Below are 24,849 nucleotides of genomic sequence, written 5' to 3' on the forward strand. Positions count from 1 at the left end.
CCCCATCCTAAGTCCACAAGGTAATCCTGCAGGAGGATCCTGAGTGTGACCCTGCTTCCCAGCCCTCTGCAGAGTGTAACAAATCCCACACAAGCGCTTTAACCTCAGGTTAGGGTGAAAGCTAGAAAGGAGGAGGCTGGATCACTTGGGAAGTTCAGGTCACACAACAGAGTGGGTTAAAATCCCTCATCCTCCTTCCCTGCAGCCTCCTCTCCCCTCCCTGATGACCTCAGACAATCCTAGGGAGTGACCCAGCATTCCCCTGCCACTGCCTCCCCTCCTGGGGAGCTGCCAGGAGCCTCCCCACACACCATCTGCTCTCTGCAGGTGACCTGTGGGTGCCCAAGGACATCCCTCCCACACCATCTTCCTCCACGCCAGGCCACTTCTCCCCATCACCCCCAGCCAACACCCCTGGGCCCCTCTGGCTCTGGAAACCTTTATTAAACCTCATGGAAAAACTTGTCTTTATTTGGTCTCTCCATGAGTGAATGCTTCACACATGGTACAAAAACTTGCTGCTACAAAATCTGCACACAGCAATGGCAAGCCTGGTGTCCCTCAGGGCTCCCAGATGCTGTTTCCAAGCAGAAGCCACCCTTGTCTGGCTGCAGATGTCAAACAGCACAGACACACACAGACATCAATGTGTGCGTGGCCAGAGCTGTTGCATGCTGAAGGATTATTTTTTGCCTGACAGTGATGGAAATGTCAGAGAAGGTTTTATTTATTTTCTCTGGAAGGCTTGTTGCTTGAAATCCCCATTGGCAGAGGCTGGCCCTGACCCCTGACAATAGGATCTGCCATCCAGGTCTGACATCCCTTCCCACCCTTGAAAAAATGTGCAATTCAGCAGGAGGGGAGGGTGACTGGCACAGAGTGCCTGGCAGGGCTGACAACCTTCAGAAGGCAGGTACTCCTCCAGCCCCACAGCACAACCTGTGCCCACCCAGCCAGGCTGCAGCTCCCCCAGATTCCCCAGCCTTCCCACCTCCCAGGGAAGGGCTCACTGAAGCCACAATGGACAGCTGTGAAATGTTAGGGACACCAGCACTGGCCTTTTGAGCCATGCATTCAGGAAGGGCAGGCAGGCCATGGGATGATCTCACTGTCCTTCAGTGACATGAGGGATCAAGTGTAACAGTGCCAAGGTCTCCTGGTGCCCTGAAAGCACACAGAGGACTCCCAGGAGATGGAGCAACCTGTTTCTTCCTTCTCCTCTGACACTCATCCCATGCTCAGCACTGCACCAGGAACAAAGCTAATGACAATTACAAGCCTGCCCTGGCTCCTTCCCAACAGGACCCCATTTGCACACAGGGCTCTGGGATGGGGCACCTGTGTCCCTGGGGTGATGACACAGCACTGCAGAATGTGGCAGGACCCAGCTGGGTCTGCATTTCTCAGGATACCAGGGCATGACATGTTCGCTGCTACACTCATTGACAGGTTATGCACAAATTTTTCCTCTTCCTCCTAGGGAAGCAGACTTGAGGGGGAATGGCTGCTCAGAAAAGCACTGCACATCTGAAGTAGAATTTTTTGCTTGTTTTTTGTATCAGGGAGGAGCAGTAATAGCCTATATTCACACAATAGCAAAGGAGGGCCTTGAATCACATCCAGCTTGGGTGCTGTGACATAGATAATCAGGAAGAAAAGTCAGTGGTTTTCCTTTGGAACTGCCTATTTACATCTGAAAACTAGCAGAGTTCTTGCCCAGAGTCTGGGACAAACAGCTCCTTTTACTGCCTGCTTCCCATGAGGCTTCCCCTCCCTGTCCACGAGGAAATTTCCAGTAACTGAGGTATAAAAATTAATGCAAGACTATGCTCCTGAGCCAGCTGTAAAACTCATACAGGAAGAGCTCCCCATCCCACACCTCATTATGGCAGGCTGCCCCCAAGGTAGGTCACAGCCTTCATGAGAGAGGGAAGAGGCAGCCCTGTCTGCACCCCCCTGGTGGAGGTCAGGCTTTGAGGGGTAAACTGAGGTGCCCAGACCTGCAGGCATTGCCAGCACAATCAGCCAGGCAATATTCCCTAACAGAGGTCTTGGATCCCTCGGGAGGTTACAGTGCTTGGACACCGTGTGGTGCAGCAGTCCCTGGTTTCATTAGAGACTTCACAAAACAAGGGATCTAAACAGAGAGGAATTCAGCAAGGGGAAACCTTCCTCCTCCACACTTGCCACATCCTGGCAATAACCACCAGGACTCAGCTGACTAGGAATTTTTGAAGAAATGTCTTTCAACCATATCCCATTCATCTTCCTCCTGGACTTTACATACAAGATTAGGATTTGAGCCACATGGGTTTCCTGCAACAGTGCAGAAATTTTTTCTTCTATGGCTGACAGGCTTCTCCATGCATCCAGCTGCATGTGAAGCTTTCAAGGAGTTGTGTTTGCAGATGCTGGCACAGGGGAGCAAGGCCTCATGTTTCTTGCAGCAGGCCTGAGGGAAGGCAAGAAAAAAGCTGAGTAATTAAATAGCACTCTTCAGAGCATGTGTGAGAGTCAAACAGCAGAAACATCCCTCCTGTGCACACTCTTGCATGGAGCTGTATCGACACTTACCTGCTGAAATCCTCCACTTCCTGGGATAAGCAATCCATGGGCCCACAGCCATGGGCAGCACCCCCACTGCTGCCTGCACCCCCACTGCTGCCTGCCCTCCACAGCCAAACCTTCTCACTCCTCTTCTGGAAGGACATTTTGTGCTAACATGAAACAACCAAACTAAGTGCTTTTCCAAAGTCCTGACACTGACATATACAGGAGGGATAAATAGGCTCCTGGACAGGAGGAAGCAGCTGATTCTCAGAGAGCCTACAGGTCACACCCCAGGGCATGGCAGCAAAATCACAGGGCTGTCATGAAAGGAGGAAAGTGGCATATCCCATAACTGATTTCACCTTTACTGATACCCCTAAACTCAGATGAGGTGATCAAACCTTGCTAGGCATGTGTGCCCACCACACAGCAGACTCAGTGGGTCTGCTGGGATTTGGGAACCTATTTACCCAGGGAATTTTACCAAATAGGAGATGAAGTGACTTACAATGCTTTAAAAACACATTCCTCGATATCTTTACTAAAGCAAAGGTGACATAATGGGTCATTTCTTTAGAGCAGGATATAAACATGGGTGGCTGACAGCCAGTTCATTATATCAGAATCAGTTTTCATTAGGAGGGGAAGCTTTTGTTCTTATTGTTTCTCTAATTGCTTTCTTTCCCTACTACCGGGGCAGCCTGCTGTCTGCCTATGCCTGGAGGGCAGAGTCCTGCATACCTCATCCCTGATCTGCTAACATGGGTAACTATAAATAAATGGTGACACCTGAGAGTGGAGGAGGAAAGGGACTGTGCTTCTCAACCTCAGACTAGTCTGCTTATGCAACAGAAGGTAACTGCTGACAATCTGCAGTTATTAACTGAGCAGGACTATTCCTGATAGCTGAGGGCTCTGACCTGGCCAACATAAAACAAAATGCTCCACCTCTGAGCTGGAGCTGGATAACTTTGGACTAACAAGAAGTTGTCCGTTATTTAAGATGAAGAAAATAGCTGCATGTTCTCCACTAAGCAGCATTTTAAAACCATGAGGAACTGCTTAACTTCGAAATCTGATGCAAATTAGACCCCCCCGAAAATAAAAATGCCCATTTGCCATTACGAAGGAGTCCCTTAGGAGATTGAAAGGTGATTGCAAGTTCCCCAAACGAGCCTTGGCAATTCTGACCATTGGATTTAACTCCTTGCAGTGACAGTCCTCCCTCTGATTTAAACCCTCCTCCCTCCTGCCTTCAGCTGCTGCCAGCACACAGTAGGCACACTTGCCTCACAGCACAGCACAGCACAGCACAGCACAGTCACCTAAATGAGGCCAAGCCTGGTTTAATTAATGCAGCTGTCATGAAGGGAGCAGTGGTGGGGCTCACATATCCCTTCCCTTGGCACCAGAGAAGCAGGAAGACCACTGAGAGGATCCTCCTTGGCTTGTCCTGCTAGGAGGCAACACCACTTGCCTGGGAGACTGTGCCCATGCAGAGGTTAAGAGCTGGGAGGGAGGAGATGCTGCAGAGAGACCTTGCTGCAGGGACACACAGACAGGAGTGAAAGATGGGGGGAAGAGCCCTGTCTTCTCCTTTGTCCCTGCTGTAACCTGAATCACTCATCTAAGCATTCAGTACTCTACACTGCCTACAACACTATCCTCCAGGGTGTGGAAGTCTGCAGGCAGAGAGAGGGAAGTAAAGCCAGTGTACAGAGCAATGAGGACCCTGGGGAGGTGAAACTACAGCTCCATCTCCCTGTAAGCAGGGTGCCTACCTGTGCAGGTACATGTTACACACAAGCACACTCACACACACCCACCTTTGCTAACAGCAGAGGCACCCACAGAGTCCATATTTTCTAGGTTTTACTTCTATATCTGCAAAGAGCAAGTTTGCTTCTGTTTCCGATTCCCTGCAATTGTCATGGAATGTCTTCAGGAGAGCAGCTCTGTCTTCTCGGCTGAGTGAATCTTTGATGTCCAGCACTGCACTCAGATGTTCCTTCCTTTCCAAAAGGACAAGAGGACAGGTAATTGAATGAGTAAAGAAAAGAAACAAACAAAAAACTTGTTTCTTATCCCTCAGTTTTGCTGGACCAGACCAAAGCTGCTTTTTGACACCCTCTGGCTACCTATGGGGGAGGCCATATCCCAACAGATGTGTGGGACAGGGCTGAGCTCACAGGTCCCAAGCCCAGGGCACACAGCATCCCTGTGAAGTATTGAAAATGTTCAGCTCAGGTTATTCCTACAAAAAGACCTGTATCTATCACAATAAGTTTCAGATAACTCTAACTATTTGGAAGCATTTTTGATATCTTTTCTCTCCTCAAATGGAGCTAATTCTTGTTTATCTGGAAGGTTACAGGATTTGTGTTCTACAGAGTACTGTTCTGCTGAGTGAGGAAATATCATGTTGAATATAAGGCAAATGTATCCAAGCCAAGGTTTGAAACAGAATAATCTGTTGTAATCAAGAACAGTGCATCCACTCACACCAGGATGATCTCCTCTGAGAACTTTCTATGCCCACTTCCCATACAATATATATGCATACATACATACATACATACATACATATATATATATATATAATTGCTATGCTCTATCAGATAAGCATCTTTTTAGCTCAATAGCACCTTCAAAAGTAGTAAAATAAAAAAGAAGAAAGTACATTAAGCATAACATAATCTCTTTGTCTTTCTTTTTATTTTTTTTTCTTTGCCCACAGCAGTCCTTCCTAAGAAGTCTAGAGACTTCCCTTGCTGCAGGTTTATATCATGACTGTCATGTTGAATAGGTGCTGAAGTAATTATCTACCACAAATTTTCTGTCCCACATTTGAAGGTATTCACACTTTTGGCTCTCACAGCATCCTGTGACAGAGAGCTGTACACCACAATCATGTTAAGTTGGAAAAACACAGGCACAGCACATCAGAACAAAAGGTAGAAGCAGTAAACCACAGGCTTTGGAAAAAATGCAGTTAGCTAAGATCTCTCCTTTCTAGTAAAAGCTGTTTTTTAATCCAGTTCAGTTTTCTGTAAGAAATATAAATGTATATTCCTGCTGAATACACCTTGAAACTTGTGAAAATAGTTATACAAGGTTTGGTGAAGTGTCAAAGCCCAAAGCCAAGTGTTTGGAAGTTATGAAATGCCCAAGTTAAGGATGTTCTTGAAACCTACATTTGACACATTTGAGCCTGTAAGCTCTGCATTAAGGTAGTACTTTTCCACAGCATTTCTGCTTAGTTGACAGCAGTTTCATCCATCCTCTACCTTTACAGAAGGACATCTGAACTTCACCAGTTCATGTCTGGCAAAGATATAAACCAGGCACAAGTGAGTACAGTTAAAGGATCTCTGTGCCTGGCCCAACACATTGCAAGAGTATCACAGGACTAATATTGCTGTAGATCTTCTGGTGTCAAGTAACCATGTAAGAAAGTACAGAGTCAAACCAATAAAGACATTACCTGAGGTCAGGAAATTCTTTTAGAAAGGGCAGAAGTGCTATTTTCATTCCCTCAGGATCAGAAGTTTGAATAAGTTCTAAAATTGCTTTTATGGGATCCTTGAGAGAACCAGCTGCAGGACCCTGGGGAGAGAAGCAGTGTTGTGTTCAGGGCAGGGGAAACAGCACAGTGTGTTAAGAGCTGGACTTATGTCAGACTGGGGATCTCTCTGTGTGAGTTAGGAGCTTTTCATGAGTCTCTGTGCATGTCTAGAAGTCTGATTTTCCCCCAGGGTAGCAGAAAAGGGCCTGGGGAGTAGTCACAGACTGCTTCCAGGGTGGCTGGGCAACCATATTCAGCAGTGCAGAATACCCTCCTGCACTGCATTTGGCAAAGCTGGCAAATGTCCCTCATTTCACCCTGTGGGAGGTGGTTTGCTTCTGGAGACAAGCACAGCCCTTGTGCTTGACCTATGTGAAAACAAGATTTGTTGGCCAAACATGCTGGCATTTCTGCTGCCCCAAAGCAAGCCCAGGGACAGAAAAGCAACCTTAGGGAGAGAAAAAATAATAGTAATAGAAAAAAGTGGGAAACAGGGACAGTGAAAAACATGAATAATTGGTGGATGTTGCATATGATCAACTCCCTCTGATCTGGAGCACACAGGAGAAAAAAGTCTCATCAGAAAAACATCCAGCATTTTTAGCAGAGCTGGAGAAGCAGAATGCAGATAAACCAGTGAGAGAGAGCTTCAGGTCTTGCTCCCATATTTCATCAGTGCAGTAATGCAATTAAATTGCTTCCCTGAATTATTGATGCCACTATGTCAACAGAGACTCTGTGACAAAGCAAACCCGGAGAACAGGCTGCCAAACTGGGACAGGAGAAGCCCAGGTCCCCTGATCCCCAGGGGGCATTAGAAACAGCAGGTCACACTCTCCATGTGGCACCTCTGCATTGAACATAATAATAATAATAATAATAATAATAATAATAATAATAATAATAATAATAATAATAGTAATAGTTGAAGACAGCCTTCCCCCTCTCTCCCTGCACTGCAGGCACACAGCATGTCTAGCTCTGCTCAGTGTACAAGCTGTACTCAGCTCCTGAGGCACTGGTACTGTACAGCTTCATACTTGGCAAGCTCACTATTACAAAATGCTAATTAATTTGAAGGCGTCAGATTTAGTTAAGCACTACATAGGCAGGCAAGGTCAGAGGTAAGCAGCCTGCAGTCTAAAGAGGGGGAAGAAAGTTGTTTTGTCAGCAGTGTTTAAGTGCCTTTGACATGTACTGCTCTTAGGAGAGAAGCAAGGTATTTCCTAATGTGTTTTGAGAACAGAGGGGAAGGAAGAGCCCAAAGAGAGGGCAGAACAGGGCAAGGAGCAGGTGCAGCCTGTGCATCAACTGCATGATAAATTCAGTCTGCAGCAGAGTTCATATTTCACATGCATAACCATGAGCCTCATGACTAAGGAGCAGGCTGTCCCCTGCAAATCTCTTGTGCATTTCACCTCCAAGGCTTTTGGTGCTCTCACATCAAGTAAGAAAGTGCACACACTGGGGAAACTGTTCTAACCAGATGCAGCCCTTTTCCACCCAAGCTTAATGTAGGGTTTTAATAGATAATTAGATTTCCTGTATCTCCTTTGCACACTTCCATGCATGTTACATCCAAAGCCAATGCTGAGCACAGCATTACTGGTAAACTTCAGAGTTAAGATTAGAGAACCTTCCTGCTATTCCCCATGTCTCAATTGCTGAAAGCATTAATTCATCTGTGACTGATCACACCAAGAGAGGTGGGTCTTCAGCTAAAAGCACTGGTAGCTTCCAACTTTCCACCATGAAACTAATGCATTAATTGTAATGGGTCTGAGAGGATTTTAAAGAGGCCTACAGATGACCATTTTTATTTCATTCTATTCATTGGACAAGGTAAGAATTGCTGACATATGTCTTGCAAGGTACTCATCTGTGAGAAAATAGAATTTCAGTGCCTAGCATTTAAATAGGCAAGTTGTGAGAATGACTCAGCATTTGTGAAATTATTAAAACCAGCATAGCCAAGGGGATTTATATGCTGTCATATCTGAGTCCTGTTACCAGACTGACTTTGCAAGCACTGCTGTGCTGCTCAGTCTAGCCCCTTATGAAGCACCATGCCTGGGCACTCTCAGCCTGCATCTGCTAATGAGCCATGTCAGGGACATTGCACGGCAGTGATTCTCCAGCTGGACCAGCTGAAGGAGGGGACACTGCTGCCAGGGCAGCCCTTGCCCTGGGGTAGTTATGTGACAGCCTGGTGCCATCCGAAGATGCTGTGTGCAGCACTGCCAATTACACCATATTATGAGTTCAGGCTTTTTAAAGCTTCTTAAGTTGATTCTGCAAATCAGAGCCAGCACTTGTGCACAAGTTTTCTTCAGAGGTGTGGCTCTTACACCCAACCTTCAGCAATGTGCCTTCACCTCGTAATGGTGTGAGGTGTTTCCCCTGCAGGAAGACTCGTTCCTCCCCACAGCCGTCAGCAACCACAACAGCATCAGCACGGTTTTGCCATGAGGAAACGCCACAGCACAGGGAAATGGCTCAGGCAGCACCCACCCCAGCTCTGAGGGGCTGGAAGGGCCTGTGGGGAGGGAGGAGGCTGCACAGAGGGGGAGCAATGCACACCCCATGTCCGGGGAGGAGCAGCCTTTCAGGGCAATCCAGAGAGCAGGTGGAGCAGTGGGGCAGCCTGTTTGGTTCATCACTCCAGAGGCTCAAGGGAAAGCAGTGCCAGCCCCTGCCATGTACCAGAGGTCTGATGGAGGGAGCTGGCAGCTTTGGAGCTGTCTCATCAGCTCAGAGGAGCACACCTCGTTCTTGTGTCATGGCAGCAGTGCAAAACTTGCCTCCTCCAGTCACACATTTCAAAACCATGAACTAACAGCTTCTGACAGATCAGAAGGGCTGTCAGCACATCTGACTGTCATTTTGGTGAAGCTTGATACTGCTGTGGTAAAAACTCTTAAGCTTTTTTGTAGCTTTCAGAGCTTTTCCTCTGCTGGTATTGTTCTTGATGACAGAGAGCAAAGCTGTAACCATATCAAAGACTTACTAAGCACTCTTTAAAGATGGTTTGCATCATCCTATGATCTTCTTCTATTTTGTTGATGATCCTCCTCCTCTGCATAGCAGATGGTTTCCTGGGAGTGGTCAGGAGGGCCTGCATATATTCTGTAATGATGATGGCATTGACAGCCTCGACCAGGGCCTGTTGCAGAGCAAAGATACCCAGATTAACTTCCCTGCACTGATCGAGGTTCAGACCACACCTATACCAGGGCAGACAGCAGATATTCTGCCCATACAGATGGCTGTCCAATTTCTTTGCTTAAGTTTAATTTAAAATGCTTGATCTAACACTTGGACTACCTCCAAGCTGCATGTGGATGACATAAACCTCAATGATAAGAGGAGATATCAAATCCAAAGCAATGGGACCAGTTAGGTGAGACAGAGGTCACTCACACTCCAGAGCTGCAGTGACATTGGCTTGGCTAACAAATACATAACCTGGGGAGAGCTTGGGCTACAGACAAAGCCAGATGCAGCCTCCCTCAAGCATCCACACTTGACACAGGGCCCTTGGGCACACAGTTGTACCTGAGCAGCTCCCTCTTAGCTCCCATTGTCTGCTGAGAACCCCAGTGCAGAGGCTGTGCAGTGCCCAACAGGGACACTGAGTGTTTCTAACAGGGGTGGGCTGCTGCACAGGAACCACATTTTGTTAGCAATTGAAATCAGAGCAGGGTTAGGCTGCAGTCCAAAGGTACAGGAAATCCCCAGCTATGTCCAAAACAGACAAAGCAGGAGACAGAGAGCTCTACCACAGCGTTTCACCACTGAACTGCTGCTTGCCCCAGCACTAATATGACATAATGTTCAGTGACAGGCTTTGAACAACAACAGAATCCTACTTTTTTCTCTTCCATTACCTTTTTCCATATTGCAAAGTGTTAATTAAAATCATCACTGACAAAGAGACTGCAGACCTGGGGGTCCTGTGCTTAGGAGAACATGTAGCACACGTAGCAGCAGCAAATCCAGCCTGCACCAAAGAGGGTTCCCCAGGTTCCAACCTCTTTGCTGAAGAGATAAACTCAAGGGTGGTGTAAGATCCTAGACAAGTTGTTTAGGCTATTGTAAAGGTGAAAAAACCTGGTTTATAAGGTTGTTTGTCAATGCTCTGCATGAGACACTATGCCCTTTATGAATCTGGACTTTTTACCCTTCTGTGTCCACTCTACATCAAAGGGATCAATAATCTTTAAAAATAAGGTTGAAGCACATAGAAGGTGAGAAGATTTCCAATATAATGGTATCAGGGCAATGGTAGGAGAGGAGGGAGCTCAACATTCCCCTTTGTATTTGAGAGGTACATTCAGTTTCCACATTTCTTCACTTGTTGTTTTCTCTGCTGAAATTACAGAAAAGTCCCAGCTGTCACTACCCAACCCTGGTGGATAGAGGTACTAGACTGAGATCACCAGATATTTAAAAGCCTATTTTACAACAGAGAAAACTTCAATTTGGATTAATGTTCTAATATTGTGCCATCCAAATGTTCAATTAGTACTTTTAGTGATTCATGGAATAGAATGGTTTGAATTGGAAGAGACTTTAAAAATCATCTAGTTCAAACTCCCCTGCCATGGGCAAGGACACTTTCCACCAGAACAGATTGCTCAGTACCCCATCCAACATGGCCTTGAATACTTCAAGAGGTGGGGCATCCACAGCTTCTCTAGGCAACTCCTTCCAGCATCCCACCACTCTCACAGCAAAGAACTTCCTCCAAAAATCTAATCTAAACTACTCTCTTTTAGTTTGAATCCATTACCCCTTGTCCTGTCATTACATGCCCTTGGAAAAAATCTCTCTCCATCTTTCTAGTAAGATCATTTCCTGAATAAAATCTTGTTCTCACTTTCTTACTTATTTCTTACCACATATATAGCTGGTTTTTTCTTCCTAAAGGTCAAAAAGCTTTGCTTTAAGGATTCAAGGATGTGGTCAAAACCATTGTCACACTTTTTGAAGTAGGCCTTCAGTGTTCCCTGAGGAAAAGATACAGACAGGGTCAAAGGGTGCACATGTTGGGACACCACACAAACAATAGACACAGATTGTTGTGCCTTTGCTCTTTCTGCTCTTAGAAACAGACTACACAAACTGCAGTATCCTGTGCCTTTATTTCAAAGAAAACCAAAACATGAAAGAAAGACAATACCAACTCAGGAAGGATGCACTAAGTTCTTAAGCCCAAACCTAGAAGAATAAAAACCTGAGCCCTAGGCCTCCTGTTCCCCCCTTCCTGTTCCTGTGGTGCTCTGTCAGAACATCACCCCTAGTTCCCATGTAGATGTGTAGGCCCAGGGGACAGGCTGGCAATAAGCTCTGGAGACCAAAACTGCACAGTGTAGCCAGAGCTTCTCATAATTTTCCTTTTTCTGCCTCCAGCTTGCCCAAGGGAGCCTGTGGAATGAGGCTGAAGATGTTCAAGGGAGCTTCCCAGGGAAATGCATAGTATCACACTGTTAGGAGCCTGGAATTCTATGTTTTCCAGGCAGAAGGGTGAAGAGTGTCTGGGCTAATAGGCTGATATGAGAAAGTGTGAAGGGAGGAGACCTTATCTCAAGGGAGGGACACATTTCTGGTCAGCCTTCTCTTCATCCTGACTCTCCAGCACAGCCCTGGGTTCTGTGAGGTATCACTGTCCTGGGAAGATGCCCAGCTGCTGGGAATGAATAGGTACCAGGTGAAATTCAGCTTTTGGGGTCTGGGAAGCACAACAGCAACACTACAAATAGTGAAACTGGGGTCCCAAAACTGGAAAAGGTGAAGCTGTCTATGTAAAGATTCTGCCAAGGCAGAGGAGAGTACTAGGCTTGAAGGCCAAACTGTGGTTTCAGCTTTTCCAAATCAGGACATGAGAGGGAAGTGCACGCCAGCCATATGGTCTGCAAATAGTGAGATTTAAAATGGGTCTTCCATACCTTGACTTTAGAAGTGATGGTCTGCAGGAAATGCTCCATAATGTCATCTTCCATCCTGTGTAGGACTCCATTTACCTTAACATTCTGGTCAGTGCTGACACTGCAAATGTATGTTAGCTTGTGCCAGACAGTTCTGTAAAAAAATAAATATGGAAAGTATTGATCAGATCAAGTCATGCTTTTCTCTCAGATCAAAACTCTTTCTACTGTAACCACACAGCTGCCTGGGTGATTGAATGGACACATGCTGAGGTCCTAAGCTAGCTCAGTGACCCACATTTGTGCACTTGTTAAGACACTGCCACAAGGGCACAAAAGCTCTGTGCACTTTCCACTTGTACCCATCACTAGTGAGATCAGATCAGTAAAAAAATTCTAGTACTCTCAAAAATGAGTAAGCATGAAGCAGACCCAACAGAGTCTGGGTGACCCTCCTATGTGCCTTTGACAACCAACAAATACAAGTCAAACAATTATCTTCCATCAGAATAGTCTTCCAGTCAGCAAATCCTGGTTAAAATTATCACCAGCTTGAAACCAGACATTTTACATTCTGGAAAGGCACAGTGTACAACTTCATTCTCAGCAAAGCTGTAAAGGATTACATAAAAGAGACTCATAAGTATTCAGTCTAGGATCCAACATCAGCAACATTCAAATACAACCAACAAAGCAGCTACCTAGGCTCTGATGTCAAGTAATCACTGTGTGTATGTTGGATTTTGGCATTTTGCTGACTCCAGAGATCCCCAGATAACTTTACACAGGAAGAAGAGAAGCAACCTTGTTTTCTTCGTTGCTGCAAATGCTTCTGAAATTAGCTTGTAGGTGCAAACATCCTCCTCCACCCTTCTGTGCTTTATTGCTTCCCTCCTTCCTAGCAACCCCAGGGAGAGCCTGGCATATTCCATGGGGTTTCATTCAGCAGAGCATTTAAGATTGCACCTCCCAAGTGCACTAGCACACACATCTCATCATAACCTTTATGAGGCTTTCTTGCTGGAGGATGATCAGGCCAGGGAAAGGAGCAACATCACAACCCACAGAGGGGTTAGCCAAGATAGTGTCCCCACACATAACAGCACTGCTGCCTGCCTCCTGCTCAGGGCAGGAAGGGGGAGATGGCTACAGCCCCTGCACCTGCAGGCAAAAAGTGGCAGTACAGCCCTGTGGCCCTGGTCACAGTCACAGCCCCCATCTGCCAGGGCGGCTCTGAAAGGGTCTTGCTGACAGCAGCTGGTTCCTCCACGCCTAAAGGCCGGTGTGCACAGGGCTGGATGACCATATCCAGCTGGAGGCCTCATACCAGAGTCAGAAGGAGATCAGACCAGCAGAAAACTCGTTTTGCTCCTCATGTCATGAGGCTCTGTTTTCTAACCTGAGAATGCAGCAATTCTCCAGGATTTGTAAGCTGCTGCAGATCTGCAGGCAATCATCAAGCTGGAGAAAGCTTCTTATTTCATCTTCATAGCTAAATTAAAACAGGAAGAAGTACCTTTAATCTGGTGTGCTCCATAACACATCTAACAGCAATGGCAAACCAAAGAAATATTCAGTGATTATTTGTCTTTTTATCTCACGGTTTCAATCTCCTAGGTGGGATCTACAGCATGACAAAGACAGTCTCTGTCCTGCCCAGCTGGTGAGGAAGAAAAACACAGGAACAGCAGGGAGAGCCCTTGAGCTGCCTGGGGACCTCTGCCAGGGGCGAGGAGGCAGGAGGTTGATTTGCTACACTTCCTCCTGGGAAGCAACTCAGGCTTAGCAGATAAAGCTGCAGAGCAGTGTCCCAGTGTAAATGAACAACCCACAAGGTCTCTGAGCTGCTTTGTAAGTCTCAGTCTCACAAGGGGCTTCTGGACGAAGATAGTTGATAGGAATTTCCTTCCTCTCATCATGTGGAGGGCCAATGATCTTAAATCAAATCTCCATCCAAAATACTAGCTAAAACAAGTAGTTCTGCCATTTTCTGCTGTGGGGGATACATGGGAGAGGAATACCCAAGAACAAAAAGCAGATGAAGAGAGTCAGAGGAACATTCATTCTCCTATGAGAACCAGGACAGGGCAGAGCTCCCCACCCTCCCACAGAGGCAGCAGAAAACACTGTGCCTGGGATGCACAGCCAGGGCAGGAAGGGCCAGGCCTGGCACTGGACACGTGGCTGCCCCTTTTCCCAGGTGTGTTTAAGGTCTGAGCCTCTCCAGAACTCCCCCCAAGGCTTTATCCTGTCCCAGCTACTCCAGATGCACTTTGTTCCCTCAGCTTTAGTCCAACAACAAATACTGAGCACACAAAGAGCAGTGAAGTGCTGTCTGTCCAGTAACAGCTTGATGAGAAATAGCCATCAAGATCCAGATGAACATAGAATCACCAGCTGCTTCATCAGGATTTCTTACTTTTGAGCATTAAGAATGCTACCAAGGAGGGAAACAACATCCTTCCTACCTCTCCAGGAACCTCAGGCACTCCTCCAGGCACTCAGCTTCCACCTTCTCGCTCAGGCTCTCGCTGACCCGCCTGGCAGCCTCTGTCTTCTCTGTTAGTATCTGTGGATTTCAGTGTGTGAGAGGAGAACTGGCCAAAGCCATTTGTGCCCTATGCAGTGAACAGGAATAAATCCCCACTGCTCACCCTGCAGCAAATCCCTCTGCCCTCTAGGCACCAACTTCTGCTTAGTTTTGAGAGTCCTTGTGGAAATAAATGTATTTTTCATCAGCCTGATTGTAATGCCTGACCCTACACCTTTGCTACCACTGTTTTTGTTGTGGTCAGCAGGCCTGTGCTAGGGTAAAAGCTTATCCCTGCTTCTCTGCTGGCCACATCCAGCCTGCCAGATCAGCTCATACACAGACCTGCCATCTGCAGGAGCACCTGTGCTTCTACCTGACTCACCCTCACAGATGAATTTGGGTGCAGCCACTGAAAGGAAGGTTTTGAAGACCTGTATGCCCAGCACCTCTGTCAGGGTCTCTATGTGGGATGCCTGAAGAGGGCAAGTGGCACCTTCCAGCCACCACCACTCACACCTGGCACCTCTCTGTGTATCAAACCCTACAGTCCTGCCCCACTGACCCCAGCTGGGTGGCCCAGGTGTCTGCAGGAGATGGGCTGTGCCAGACAGCTCAAAATTCACCCCATATCGGGCAGGCTTGAGCAGGTGGCAACTTAATGCTGCCCATTAGTTGCTCTGTGGAAACAAAAGCTTCTAGGGGAGGAGAGCCAGATGGATAAAAGGAGACAGATGGACCCATATGCTGTGCCCTCACAGTGCTCGTCAGCCAGAGACAAAGGGTGACTCACATCATGAATGGGTTTTTCCACTGCTCATAACAGATGTAAAAGCTCACCCAAAGGGACAGGATAAAATATGCCACCCCAAAGTGTCAGAAAACCACAGCTGATGAGTTTCCATGACACCTTGTTCATTTTCCATCTGAAGTTTAAGTGTCAGCCTGAGAAAATTGAGGAGGTGGTAATTTTATAAGGCTTTCCTATTAATCCAGGCTTTTCCATCACCCACCCCAGAGCATTCAAACCTGTCAGTTACATACACAACAGAGTGAATCCACTCATGCTGAAGCATGGCCAGATGTTACAGATATGAGGACTATGGGATTCAAACTATGGGATTGTCCTAGTTCCTGTTAGAAAACTTTCCACTCTGAGCCAGGAGCAGGGAAAAAAACCATCTTGGTAGCTAAAAGTCACCCTAGAACAGGTACAACACTGGGCATAACACTGGGCATATTCCATTGCTTCAGCAGGCACAGGACAAGGCAATGAGGAAACAGTCTCTGTTGTGAGCTCTGCATTTGGTGCCTGGGTCTGAGATGGGCCAGAAAATCCAGTGTTTGCCAGCTGAAGCTGTGTCCTCACATGGAAAACCAGCTGCTGTTGATCTGCAATGCTTCCAATGCCTGAGGTTGTCTGCCATCCCAAAGGACCATGGAGCTATTTCCCTCCCTCAAGACCTGAAATGGGACTGCCATTGGGGTGGTGGAAGCAGAGAAGAAAGATACAGTCATAACAGCCCACAACCTACCCCTGATCTCCAGCCTCACTTGAGCCCAAATGTAAACTCCAGGATTTATTTTAATCCTTCTGCAGGTCTTGATCCAAATACATTCTGCCCACAGCATGTGCTGCTCCCAAGTCAGCAGGGTGTGCTCCTGCAGTGCCCTTGGAGCACACCCAGCCTGTGCTGGGCTCTGCAGAATCCCCACCCTGCCTGACCCACCAGGGCAGCAGGCTCAGCAGGGACGAGCAGGGAGCAGCCTGCCTGCAATTTGCACTGCCAGACATGGGGCCCTGCCACAGCTCAGCAGCTCTCCCTGCTTTTATAAAAGTGCTCTGCAGAGCTCACACAGAGCAGACTGGGTAACACACACCACAGCTTTCCAAATGGTTACATAAAGATCCAGGAGCATGTATGAAAATGCAGCTTCAGCTTAAATCAGCTCATGCTTGTACTTAGTTTAGTAAGGGATTTTTTTCTTTCTTTCTTTATGTATGCCCAGGACAAAAACAGTTTTGGGAGCAAACAGACATAGCTCAAGTATGGCAGCCAGCTTACAGGCTTTTTACACATTGAGCTTAGACTGAGACATGCAAAATTGAGTCTTGCCAAATATCCACATACTTGTGTGCAAAAACACCACTGCCCCAAAGGGAGATTTTCTGTTCCCCCCATTTACCTCAATGACTGCAGCATCTGCACGAGGGGGTTTCCCAATATCAAAGGCTTCTTTCAGTGCTTTCCCTACTTCCTTCTAAATGATAAAAGAAAATTTAAAAAGACAGTTAAGATACAATGGCATTCATAATGACCCTTTCATTATCCATTTGGACTAGATGAATTTCCACCTCCATCTTTTTGACTGTCTCATTTAGCCCAAAGCCTGGCTACTTTCCAGCTGCCCTAATAACATTGTTCTGTTTTGTTCCACATTGTTTGTTTGAGTTTAAATGATTTGCAGCTTTCTTTCATCCCAATGTCAGCTTGGGTTATCTACAGTCTTCCCTAGTTAGCTTAGCTCAAATGAAGGCGCCCACACAGCAAAACAATGCTTAGACACATCTCCATGCTGCCAGCTACTGTAGCTGAGATTTTCCACCCTTCCTCTCTCCAACCAGCACCCGCAGAAACCAGCCAGCATTAATTAAAACCATTCCCTTGCTTGAGCCAGGGTGAGTGCAAAGAGGAGCTGGGTTAGTGTTTAGAGCTACTGTCATGGTGAGATGGGCCCCATGAGGCTGCACGATGGGAAATTTCCCAAGACTTGGCCGGCTTATGCTAGTTTGAATGGCTGTAAAAACAAAGCTAGCACTGCAGAGAAAGGGCTTGTTGCTTAAAACATAATCTGACCTTTATAGAAGCTTTAAACTCAAAAGACTGGTTTGCTTATTTATTCTTTCATTACTGAATCTTCCTCCAAGGAATGTAAAGTCTGATCTCCCATTTTGGTCTTTGTTCTTTTCTGGCTGATGAATTAGGAAATTTGTTGCTGTCAGCTGAAGAATTTCATCAAAAGTATATTCAAAACAACTGCTCTCCCATATTCACTGAAAAGTGCTAATCAAAGACAAATAAGCAGTTGTAAACAACCCAGAAAAATTTCTTTCCTCACAAGAGCCATCACCTGACTGTGAGCAAATGTGTGAACACTATGTGCTGAGATAGCACATCCCAGCAGAGCTGCACAAACACTTCAAGCCTGCCCCCCACAATGGGACAAAGCACGGCTTAGTGAGGAACTGGAAAGCAACTAATAACTTGTTGAGGACAGCACTTAGTTGTTTTGGATCAGATGATGTGTCTGAATTAGAAACAGCTTGTCTGTAGCCTGTACTGATACCAGCACATCAGGCACCAAAGCTCCAATGTGGAAAGGACCAAAACTTCTGCTGTAATAAACAGGCCCAGTTTACGTCTTGTTTCTTCCTGCCTGATCAAAATGCTGCAAGGCTTCAGATCTGTGGATGGTCAGTACACCTGTTCTGACTGCAGAACATGAGCTTCTCAGTCCTCCTTTTGTCCATTTGAAAAAATAGAGGAGAGAAGACACAGACCCAAGTGATCCTTTGCAGGTCAGTGTGAGTATGAGAGTGAGCCCTGGCATCATGATGGAAGGTCTGCCTTGCACTCTTGTCAAACTCCCCAGTACAGCAAGGGCAGAGGTGACAGACTGGCAACCCAATCGGTGGCATCAGCATTTTCAGTTCACCAACTTTGTAACCTCAAAGGATCCAGACATGTCCAGACTGAGGGGAATACTGCCTGCATGCAGAGCTGACCAAGTTCCCCACATTGGAGTTTTGAAGTGGTTTTGAACCCCACGTGGTATCTGGGCTCTCAGTTCTCACCACTCATTTCTGTTTAAAGTGCTTTTAGTTTGCATAGGTATCAGGTTGCCACACTCAATGATAAGCCAGGTATTCATAAGCAAAGTAGACCATGGCTTATTCTGGTCAGGATCTTCTCATTCTGAAAAATTTAGTCATCCATTGAAGTGGCAAATCACACACCATGTGATTTAGTCACAATAATATATGACAATTGTTAAGAGATAACAGTAAGATATTTGCTCAATAACAACTTTCTGTGTATTAGCATCATGAAGGGCTGAATTAACCTAGAAGCAGAAACAGAAGGATAAAGCAGGTTTCATAAGCTGTGCCACTGAGCTGAAGAGACATCCATTTTTCCATATGGAGCCAGCTTATGTCCACTTAAGCTCATTAGCTTGAATCTGGAGCTGTTCCCAAGCTGGCCAGGTTTAAAGCAAGCTGGAGCAATGCTGTGCTACACTGTCCAGTAATTCCAGCTCTGTTCTTTCTGTACAACTCAGCACCACATAGAGCTGTGATGCTTCAGGATCCAAGGTGGCATGAAAACTCAGGGCAGCATGGCACAAAAGCTCATAACCACTGCCAGATTGAGGTGAGCCTGCTCAGCACATGTGTATCAGGAAAACAGAAAGCCCATGGTTAAGCAAAAACATTCTTCAGCTATTGCATTAGAGGGAACTAAAAAAAAGTTCAGTTTCCCATCAGTGTTAGTCAGCATCTTTGATGGCTTGTCAATGACTCAGTGACTTGCTCTAGGATAACCTCAGTGGCACTTCCCTGAGTAAAGTCACTTCCTTCATTGAAACAAATGCTAAAAAAGAAGCTTAAGAGCACATGGTCTTCCCCAGTGTAATGATTAAAAACAGCCCATAAAGATACTTAAACACTGAAACCAGTAGGCTTTAAGCATATTGTCACCAGCTGGTACTTCTACTCCCATGCTTGTGACTACCTTTGTGTTCTCCTTCAGGGAATACTTCTTGAGGAAAATCCCTGCAATTTAGAGTACTTTCCCTGGGATGATTCAGCAGTTTGCCATGGAATTTCCCCTCCTCTGCTCCCCAGGGGCTGGTGGAAATGGAAAGCAAGAGAGCTGAGTGTGGTAACTCCTGCTGTTGCATTTCAGCTTTAGCTGAACAAAAGAGGCCCCACTGAGGTTTCCAAATAACGTGGTTTCCTCTGGAACTCCCTGTAGCTACAGCACATCTTCTTTGCTTCATTTGTATTCCACATGTCTCAACAGAATTCTTCAAAGAGGGAGCTTTGGTGAGAAAAGGAAGAGATGCTGCAGCTGCAGGGCTGGGGTCACCTGTGGGATCACAAGGCAGGATTCTCTGTGGAGGGCTGCTGGGTGGGCACCAGCTGCACATTTTCTTGTGCTGAGCTCTGGAAATAATCTTTGCTCTAACACCAGCAGTGTCAGTCTGACAGGCTGGAGAGGACTGTGAGGGGTCCACACACAAACAAATTTCGCAGCCTCAATATCCTGCACAGCTGAGGCAAAGGGGCTGTAAAAACACCCCAGCTGTTTCACACGATGAGATCATCAGCATATGGAGAGAGGGTGAAAACATTTTGGAATGCCCTTCAATAAGGAAGTGGGTTTCACCCATAGTGTCCCTTTCCTCCAGATAAATGGGCTTCTGAGCAGAGCAGATTGCAGCTCTCTGAATGTACAGCAGTGGGATGAAGAGAGATTTGCAGATGTCCCAGCATTTCCTTGCTAAGGAACAAGGACAGGGCAGCCTCCCTTTGGCAGCAGACAATCATGGGTCTTCACACCTGGGCTCTGCAATGAAACTCGGTCAAGATGGAGATCTTGGGACTCACACATGCATGAGCAGAGCTGGCTGTTTAACAAGGGCACCCCTTAATTTAAAACCATGGGAATAAAACCGGCAGATCGGGTTAAAACTCCGGAGTTCTTACCCGTGCGATTGCAAGGAGCTTTTCCTCAGTCTTCCAAAGACACCACACGAGGCACTGTGCGCCAAGAGAAAGGCTGTGCTGGGGGGTGTGCCCGGATCTCACACACGCCTGGCTGCCGCTGTGTAAGACACAAGAGTCAGCCCGAGGGGCACGCAGCCTCACACGAAGGGACAGGGTGCCCTGCACGGACCCAGCGGTGTTTGCCATGCTTGGGCAGCCACAGCACAGCAGATGATCTTTTCAATGGCCTTTTGCCAGCTTTTCTTTTGTGCTGTTTCTTTTCCTTCTTCCTACGCTTGCTGCCCAAGTTAAGGTTTTGGCTTGTTGCTCCCCTCTCCCCTCATTGCTGCTGCTCAATTCCTTCTCAAGTCTGGGGAGAGTCTCCCTAGCACACTTGCATAAATGCACAATTTTGCAAGTGTCACATATTCTGTCTGAATGAAATGAGAAGCAGCTATATACCAAGACAACTGCATCTATGCATGAACTTTCATAGAGGTTGTAACTGTAATTAGAGAGGAAAAATCAAATGCTGAAGTATGGCGTCTCTGCTCTTCTCATTTCCACTTTTTTCACTACCATCTGACTAATACAGTCACTAGTCTTAGTTGTTTGGGTTTTTTTTTTCCTTCAAGAAATTCTGCATTCATATAGTACATTTTTTCCTATATTTGACTTTTCTTTATGTAATTAAATTACTTAATTTTTCACCTCCAATTTTATTATAGTTTTCAGTATTTCATCAATCTATTGCTCCAAAGTTTTACCATTTCAAAAGCAGCAGTAAAAGGGAATGCCTCCTGACCACATCTGCCATGTGTCTGATGATGGCCAGTGTGCACCCACCACGCTGCTTCCCTCCTTCAGGAGCTGGCTGGGGGAAAAGCCCACCTGATGAACTGCTAATGAGCTAATCAAGGATTTATAAGTGTAATTAATACAAGGAAAAGAGAAGCTTTAGGCTCGGATGAAAGCAATCAAATAATCCAAAAAGCTGAGAACTATTAGGGCATAAGAAGATTGGAGCTGCCAAGTAGCAATTAAACCACGGACACAGAATCAAACACCTCATCCACAATAAAAAAGGAAATCAGAAGAAAGTTCCAGTCTTTGATGACACCCATAGGCTTTGAATTCACATTGGGTCAAAGGGTCCCAGATGTGCCACTCTTCAGAGGGAAAGGCATATCTGTTTCCCCAAACTTAGGCAGGAATTTAATGATCTGTTTCATGTTTTTCCTGTGATCTGAACACTAATGAAGAAAATACAGAAACAAGTGGAAAACTACAAGCCAGATAAAGCAGCAGGAGAACCAAGGACAGAACAAGAGAAACCCATAGGGCACCATGCTGACATAAAGGCCAGGGGAAATTACTGTGGGGTCATTGGAGTATTCTGGACCTTCTTAAAAAAGGCTTGATGAGAGGAAAGATATTGATCAATAAAGCAGAAAACTGTGCATGTCCAGCAGAAAAACACCTGCCCACCTCAGGTAAACCCCTGAAATCCTGGTATTAAGGATTTAGAAAGAGGCAGTAGTGCAATGAAAAAAGGCTCTTTTTCTGAGAGCACAGAAGATAAAAGAGGCAGTGGGCAAACTTAAACTCAACAAGAGTCCTGATCATCACTATGTTATCAGGAAACAGGGACTATTCTCAGAAACAAAAAATAGAGATACAGAAAAAATGTAGGAAAAAGGTCCCTCAGACATACCTTTTGTGCATTTTAATGATCCATTCATAAATTAAAAGAGTTTGGCTGAAGCTGAAGCAATAACTGTCACTAAGTGTGGCAAGGTGAGAACACAGAGAGGCATGACAGCAGCGGGCAAAGGTGACGAGCAATCCTGCTTCCTTGAAGACAGCACTTCTGTGCTCCAGGCTGGGGAGAAATGCTGTTTCCAGGTGACTCAGGTGCTGTTTTAGTGCAGTCTCATCTGTGTTAGTAGAGGAAACAAAAAGGGGAATCTGAGCAGTCATGTACTCCATTAGTTTTTCCTCCAGATCTTTTCTCCAGAAGTTTGGGCTCCAGGTGGAAACAGACTCTGTCTCTAAGCTGTTGCCAAGCCATTCTGCTTCCTTCTGCTTCTCCCACTTCAGTGATTCTCCCACTGACTGCAATGGCTCCAGGAGCATCCTGTCATTTCCATTGAGTGCTTCTCCCACTGTAGTCCACATTCGTTCAGCCAGCAGTGCATAAAGTGATTCAGACTTTCCCAAACTATCATTCCCAGAATGCTCCAGATGATGGATTTGATCACAGGCTTCCAAAAATTTTCCTTGCTCAATGAATCTGCAGATGGTTTCCTCTGCAACAGAATAAGAACACAATTTTCTGTTTGTTCACTTGTCTGTAGGACCATCACTTTAATATCCAAGTAATGAAGTATCTAGTTTATATGTATTCCAAAATTCCTCAGGATCCACTCAAGATCAGCCCACTTAAAGTCTACCACTAGCATCTCTCCATTTCCTCAGAGCAAGCAAGTTTCCTTTTTTGTTGCTAAATTTCTTTCATCCTTTCTCCCCTAGGTTAACCAAGCCTGCAGATTAGTCTGCAGCTTTCTGTCATTGTTCCAGAGACCACCTCATGTGAGCAATGAAGGTTCATTAATTACAATCTTTCCTTAAGAAATGTGCCCTCTGCCCAGAAGAAAAGCATTAAAGGAAGGACATCTAATGAACAAGCCACTAGCTGAAAGTCAAGCCTGGAAGGAATTCTCTGCCTCCTCTACAGAAACCCCAGCAGGACCAAAGCGCTGCATGCTCCATTGGAAGGAAGATTTTCAGTGCTGCTTGTTTCCAGTGTATGCTACCTAGCACATCCAGCCAACCAACAGAGTTAAATACACTCTCACAACAGATGCACAAGAGCTGCAGGGCTTTTTCCTGTGTGTTTTACAGATTACAAGGTTGAGCAACGAAGGGTTAAGGTTTGTCCAAAGGTACCTGGAGCAAAGCCCAGAGGACAAATCGAACTTGATGAGAATGCAGGGAAAGTTAAGTAAAGCCAGAAGCAGTAGGACTTAAATAATTCAGGATACAACTTTGGATATAGAGTGAAGAATGAAAGGAGTATGAACTTCCACTATGTTTTGCCTATATCCTTCCTACCTTTCCTCTATGAAAACATCTCATACGTGAAATAAGAATTGAACCGAACAGGACTGGAAGGAGGAACATGACATGAAATGGAAAAGGGTTGATGCAAGGATGTTCAGCAAAACAATTGGCAAGTTGTTCAGGAGGGGTCTACAAGCTGCACCTATGCTGCCTCAATACATGCAACACATGGGAAATGTTTAATTGGCATAACGAGGCTGTGTGCAACCCACCTCCCCCTCCCATCTGTGGAGGAACAGCACAGTCACACGGATGGGTGTCAGCCACACGTACATCATCTTTCTCACAAGACACATCAGGAGTCTTTGCAGAGATAAAAATAAGAGCAGTGAAGATAAACATTTGTGAGGCAAATAAAAAGAGAAATACAGAACTGTCCAGAGTAGCAAGTGTAGGGCTCAGAAGGGACAAGAATTCAGGTGAAGGATGGGGAGGAGGAGAGTGGAAAGCACCTAATCCAGAAGCTGATGAAAAACAAAAGCCTGCAGGATGGGAGGGGCAGAGAAGATCCAGACCTGGACCCAGAGATAACTTCAAGGTTACCTGCAGGCGTCCCTCTCTCCACTCCTTTCCTACTGATTGGCCTCTTCAGCAAATTCCCTGCCACACCCTCAGCACCAGCCTTCTCCACTGTCTCCTTCCCACCAACCACAGTCTTCAGCAATTTGCCTGCCAAGGTTTTCAATTTCCCTTTCCTCTTTGCTTCCTGCTTCTTTCTCTCCTCATGTGTGGCCTTGGGCAGTATTCTTTCATTTTCCCCAATCATCTTCTCTCTCCTCTTGTTTCCTTCTCCCACAAAGGCTGCCCAGGAGTGCTTTGTCTTCCTCATGATCCAAGCAGATTCAGGTGCTTTCTGTCCAACTGGGAATAATATCAGAATAAAACATGAGAAACACTTCAATGCAAAGAGATCTTGGTGTCTATCTCCCAGGGAAGTTCTCTCTTCTTCTGATTTTTTTTTTCTTTGTGCAGCTGTAGGCTTCAGCTGCCTTTGAAAAAGTCTAACCTGGTTCCTGGCTGTGCCAAGTGAGGACACTTTTATAGGCTTCCAGCCCTCTTATGTAATCCTTCCCTCTTCTGGGTAAATAATGTCAAAAACCTCATACATAATCTAACCACTGGGGGAAATCCAGGAGCATTTTGGGCGTTTTCTAAATGAATAAAATATCCCTGCACTGCTGGTTATTTTGATGACAGTCCTATCAGTTTAAGGGAGTTGATTAGTAACAATTTCTATGAAGCACACATCCTTTTCCACCCACTCCGCATTCCCAGGCTGCACCTGAGTTTTTCTTTGGCAGGGAAATCACATCTGGGTTTGGAGCCAAGTTTTGCCTCACCTCCCAGCAAGCCTAGTGCTAGCCACCAGGGATGTAAAGGCCCA

At 46.0% G+C, this 24,849-nt stretch overlaps 1 protein-coding gene across 4 annotated transcripts; it reads right to left on the bottom strand.

The window, feature by feature from the left end:
- Positions 1-450: 450 nt before the first annotated feature.
- Positions 451-24,480, bottom strand: LOC130254556 (exocyst complex component 3-like). 4 transcript variants are annotated; one of them, XM_056494221.1, is made up of 12 exons: positions 24,009-24,480; positions 22,057-22,651; positions 20,343-20,460; positions 16,760-16,834; positions 14,511-14,611; positions 13,442-13,534; positions 12,064-12,196; positions 11,014-11,124; positions 9,123-9,278; positions 6,035-6,156; positions 4,377-4,562; positions 451-2,452 (listed from the first exon to the last, which is right to left on the bottom strand). In XM_056494221.1, the coding sequence occupies exons 1-11, from the start codon at positions 24,292-24,294 to the stop codon at positions 4,382-4,384; spliced, it is 1,971 nt and encodes a 656-aa protein (XP_056350196.1). In that variant the 5' UTR covers positions 24,295-24,480; the 3' UTR covers positions 451-2,452; positions 4,377-4,381. The 4 variants fall into 4 exon arrangements, 3 of the variants coding, with proteins under 3 accessions (XP_056350196.1, XP_056350197.1, XP_056350198.1); XR_008840755.1 differs by lacking the exon at positions 6,035-6,156; XM_056494222.1 differs by lacking the exon at positions 13,442-13,534.
- Between the last annotated feature and the right edge of the window lie 369 nt (positions 24,481-24,849).

The sequence above is a fragment of the Oenanthe melanoleuca genome, chromosome 5 (assembly GCF_029582105.1).
Source record: "Oenanthe melanoleuca isolate GR-GAL-2019-014 chromosome 5, OMel1.0, whole genome shotgun sequence".
Classification (NCBI taxonomy): domain Eukaryota; kingdom Metazoa; phylum Chordata; class Aves; order Passeriformes; family Muscicapidae; genus Oenanthe; species Oenanthe melanoleuca.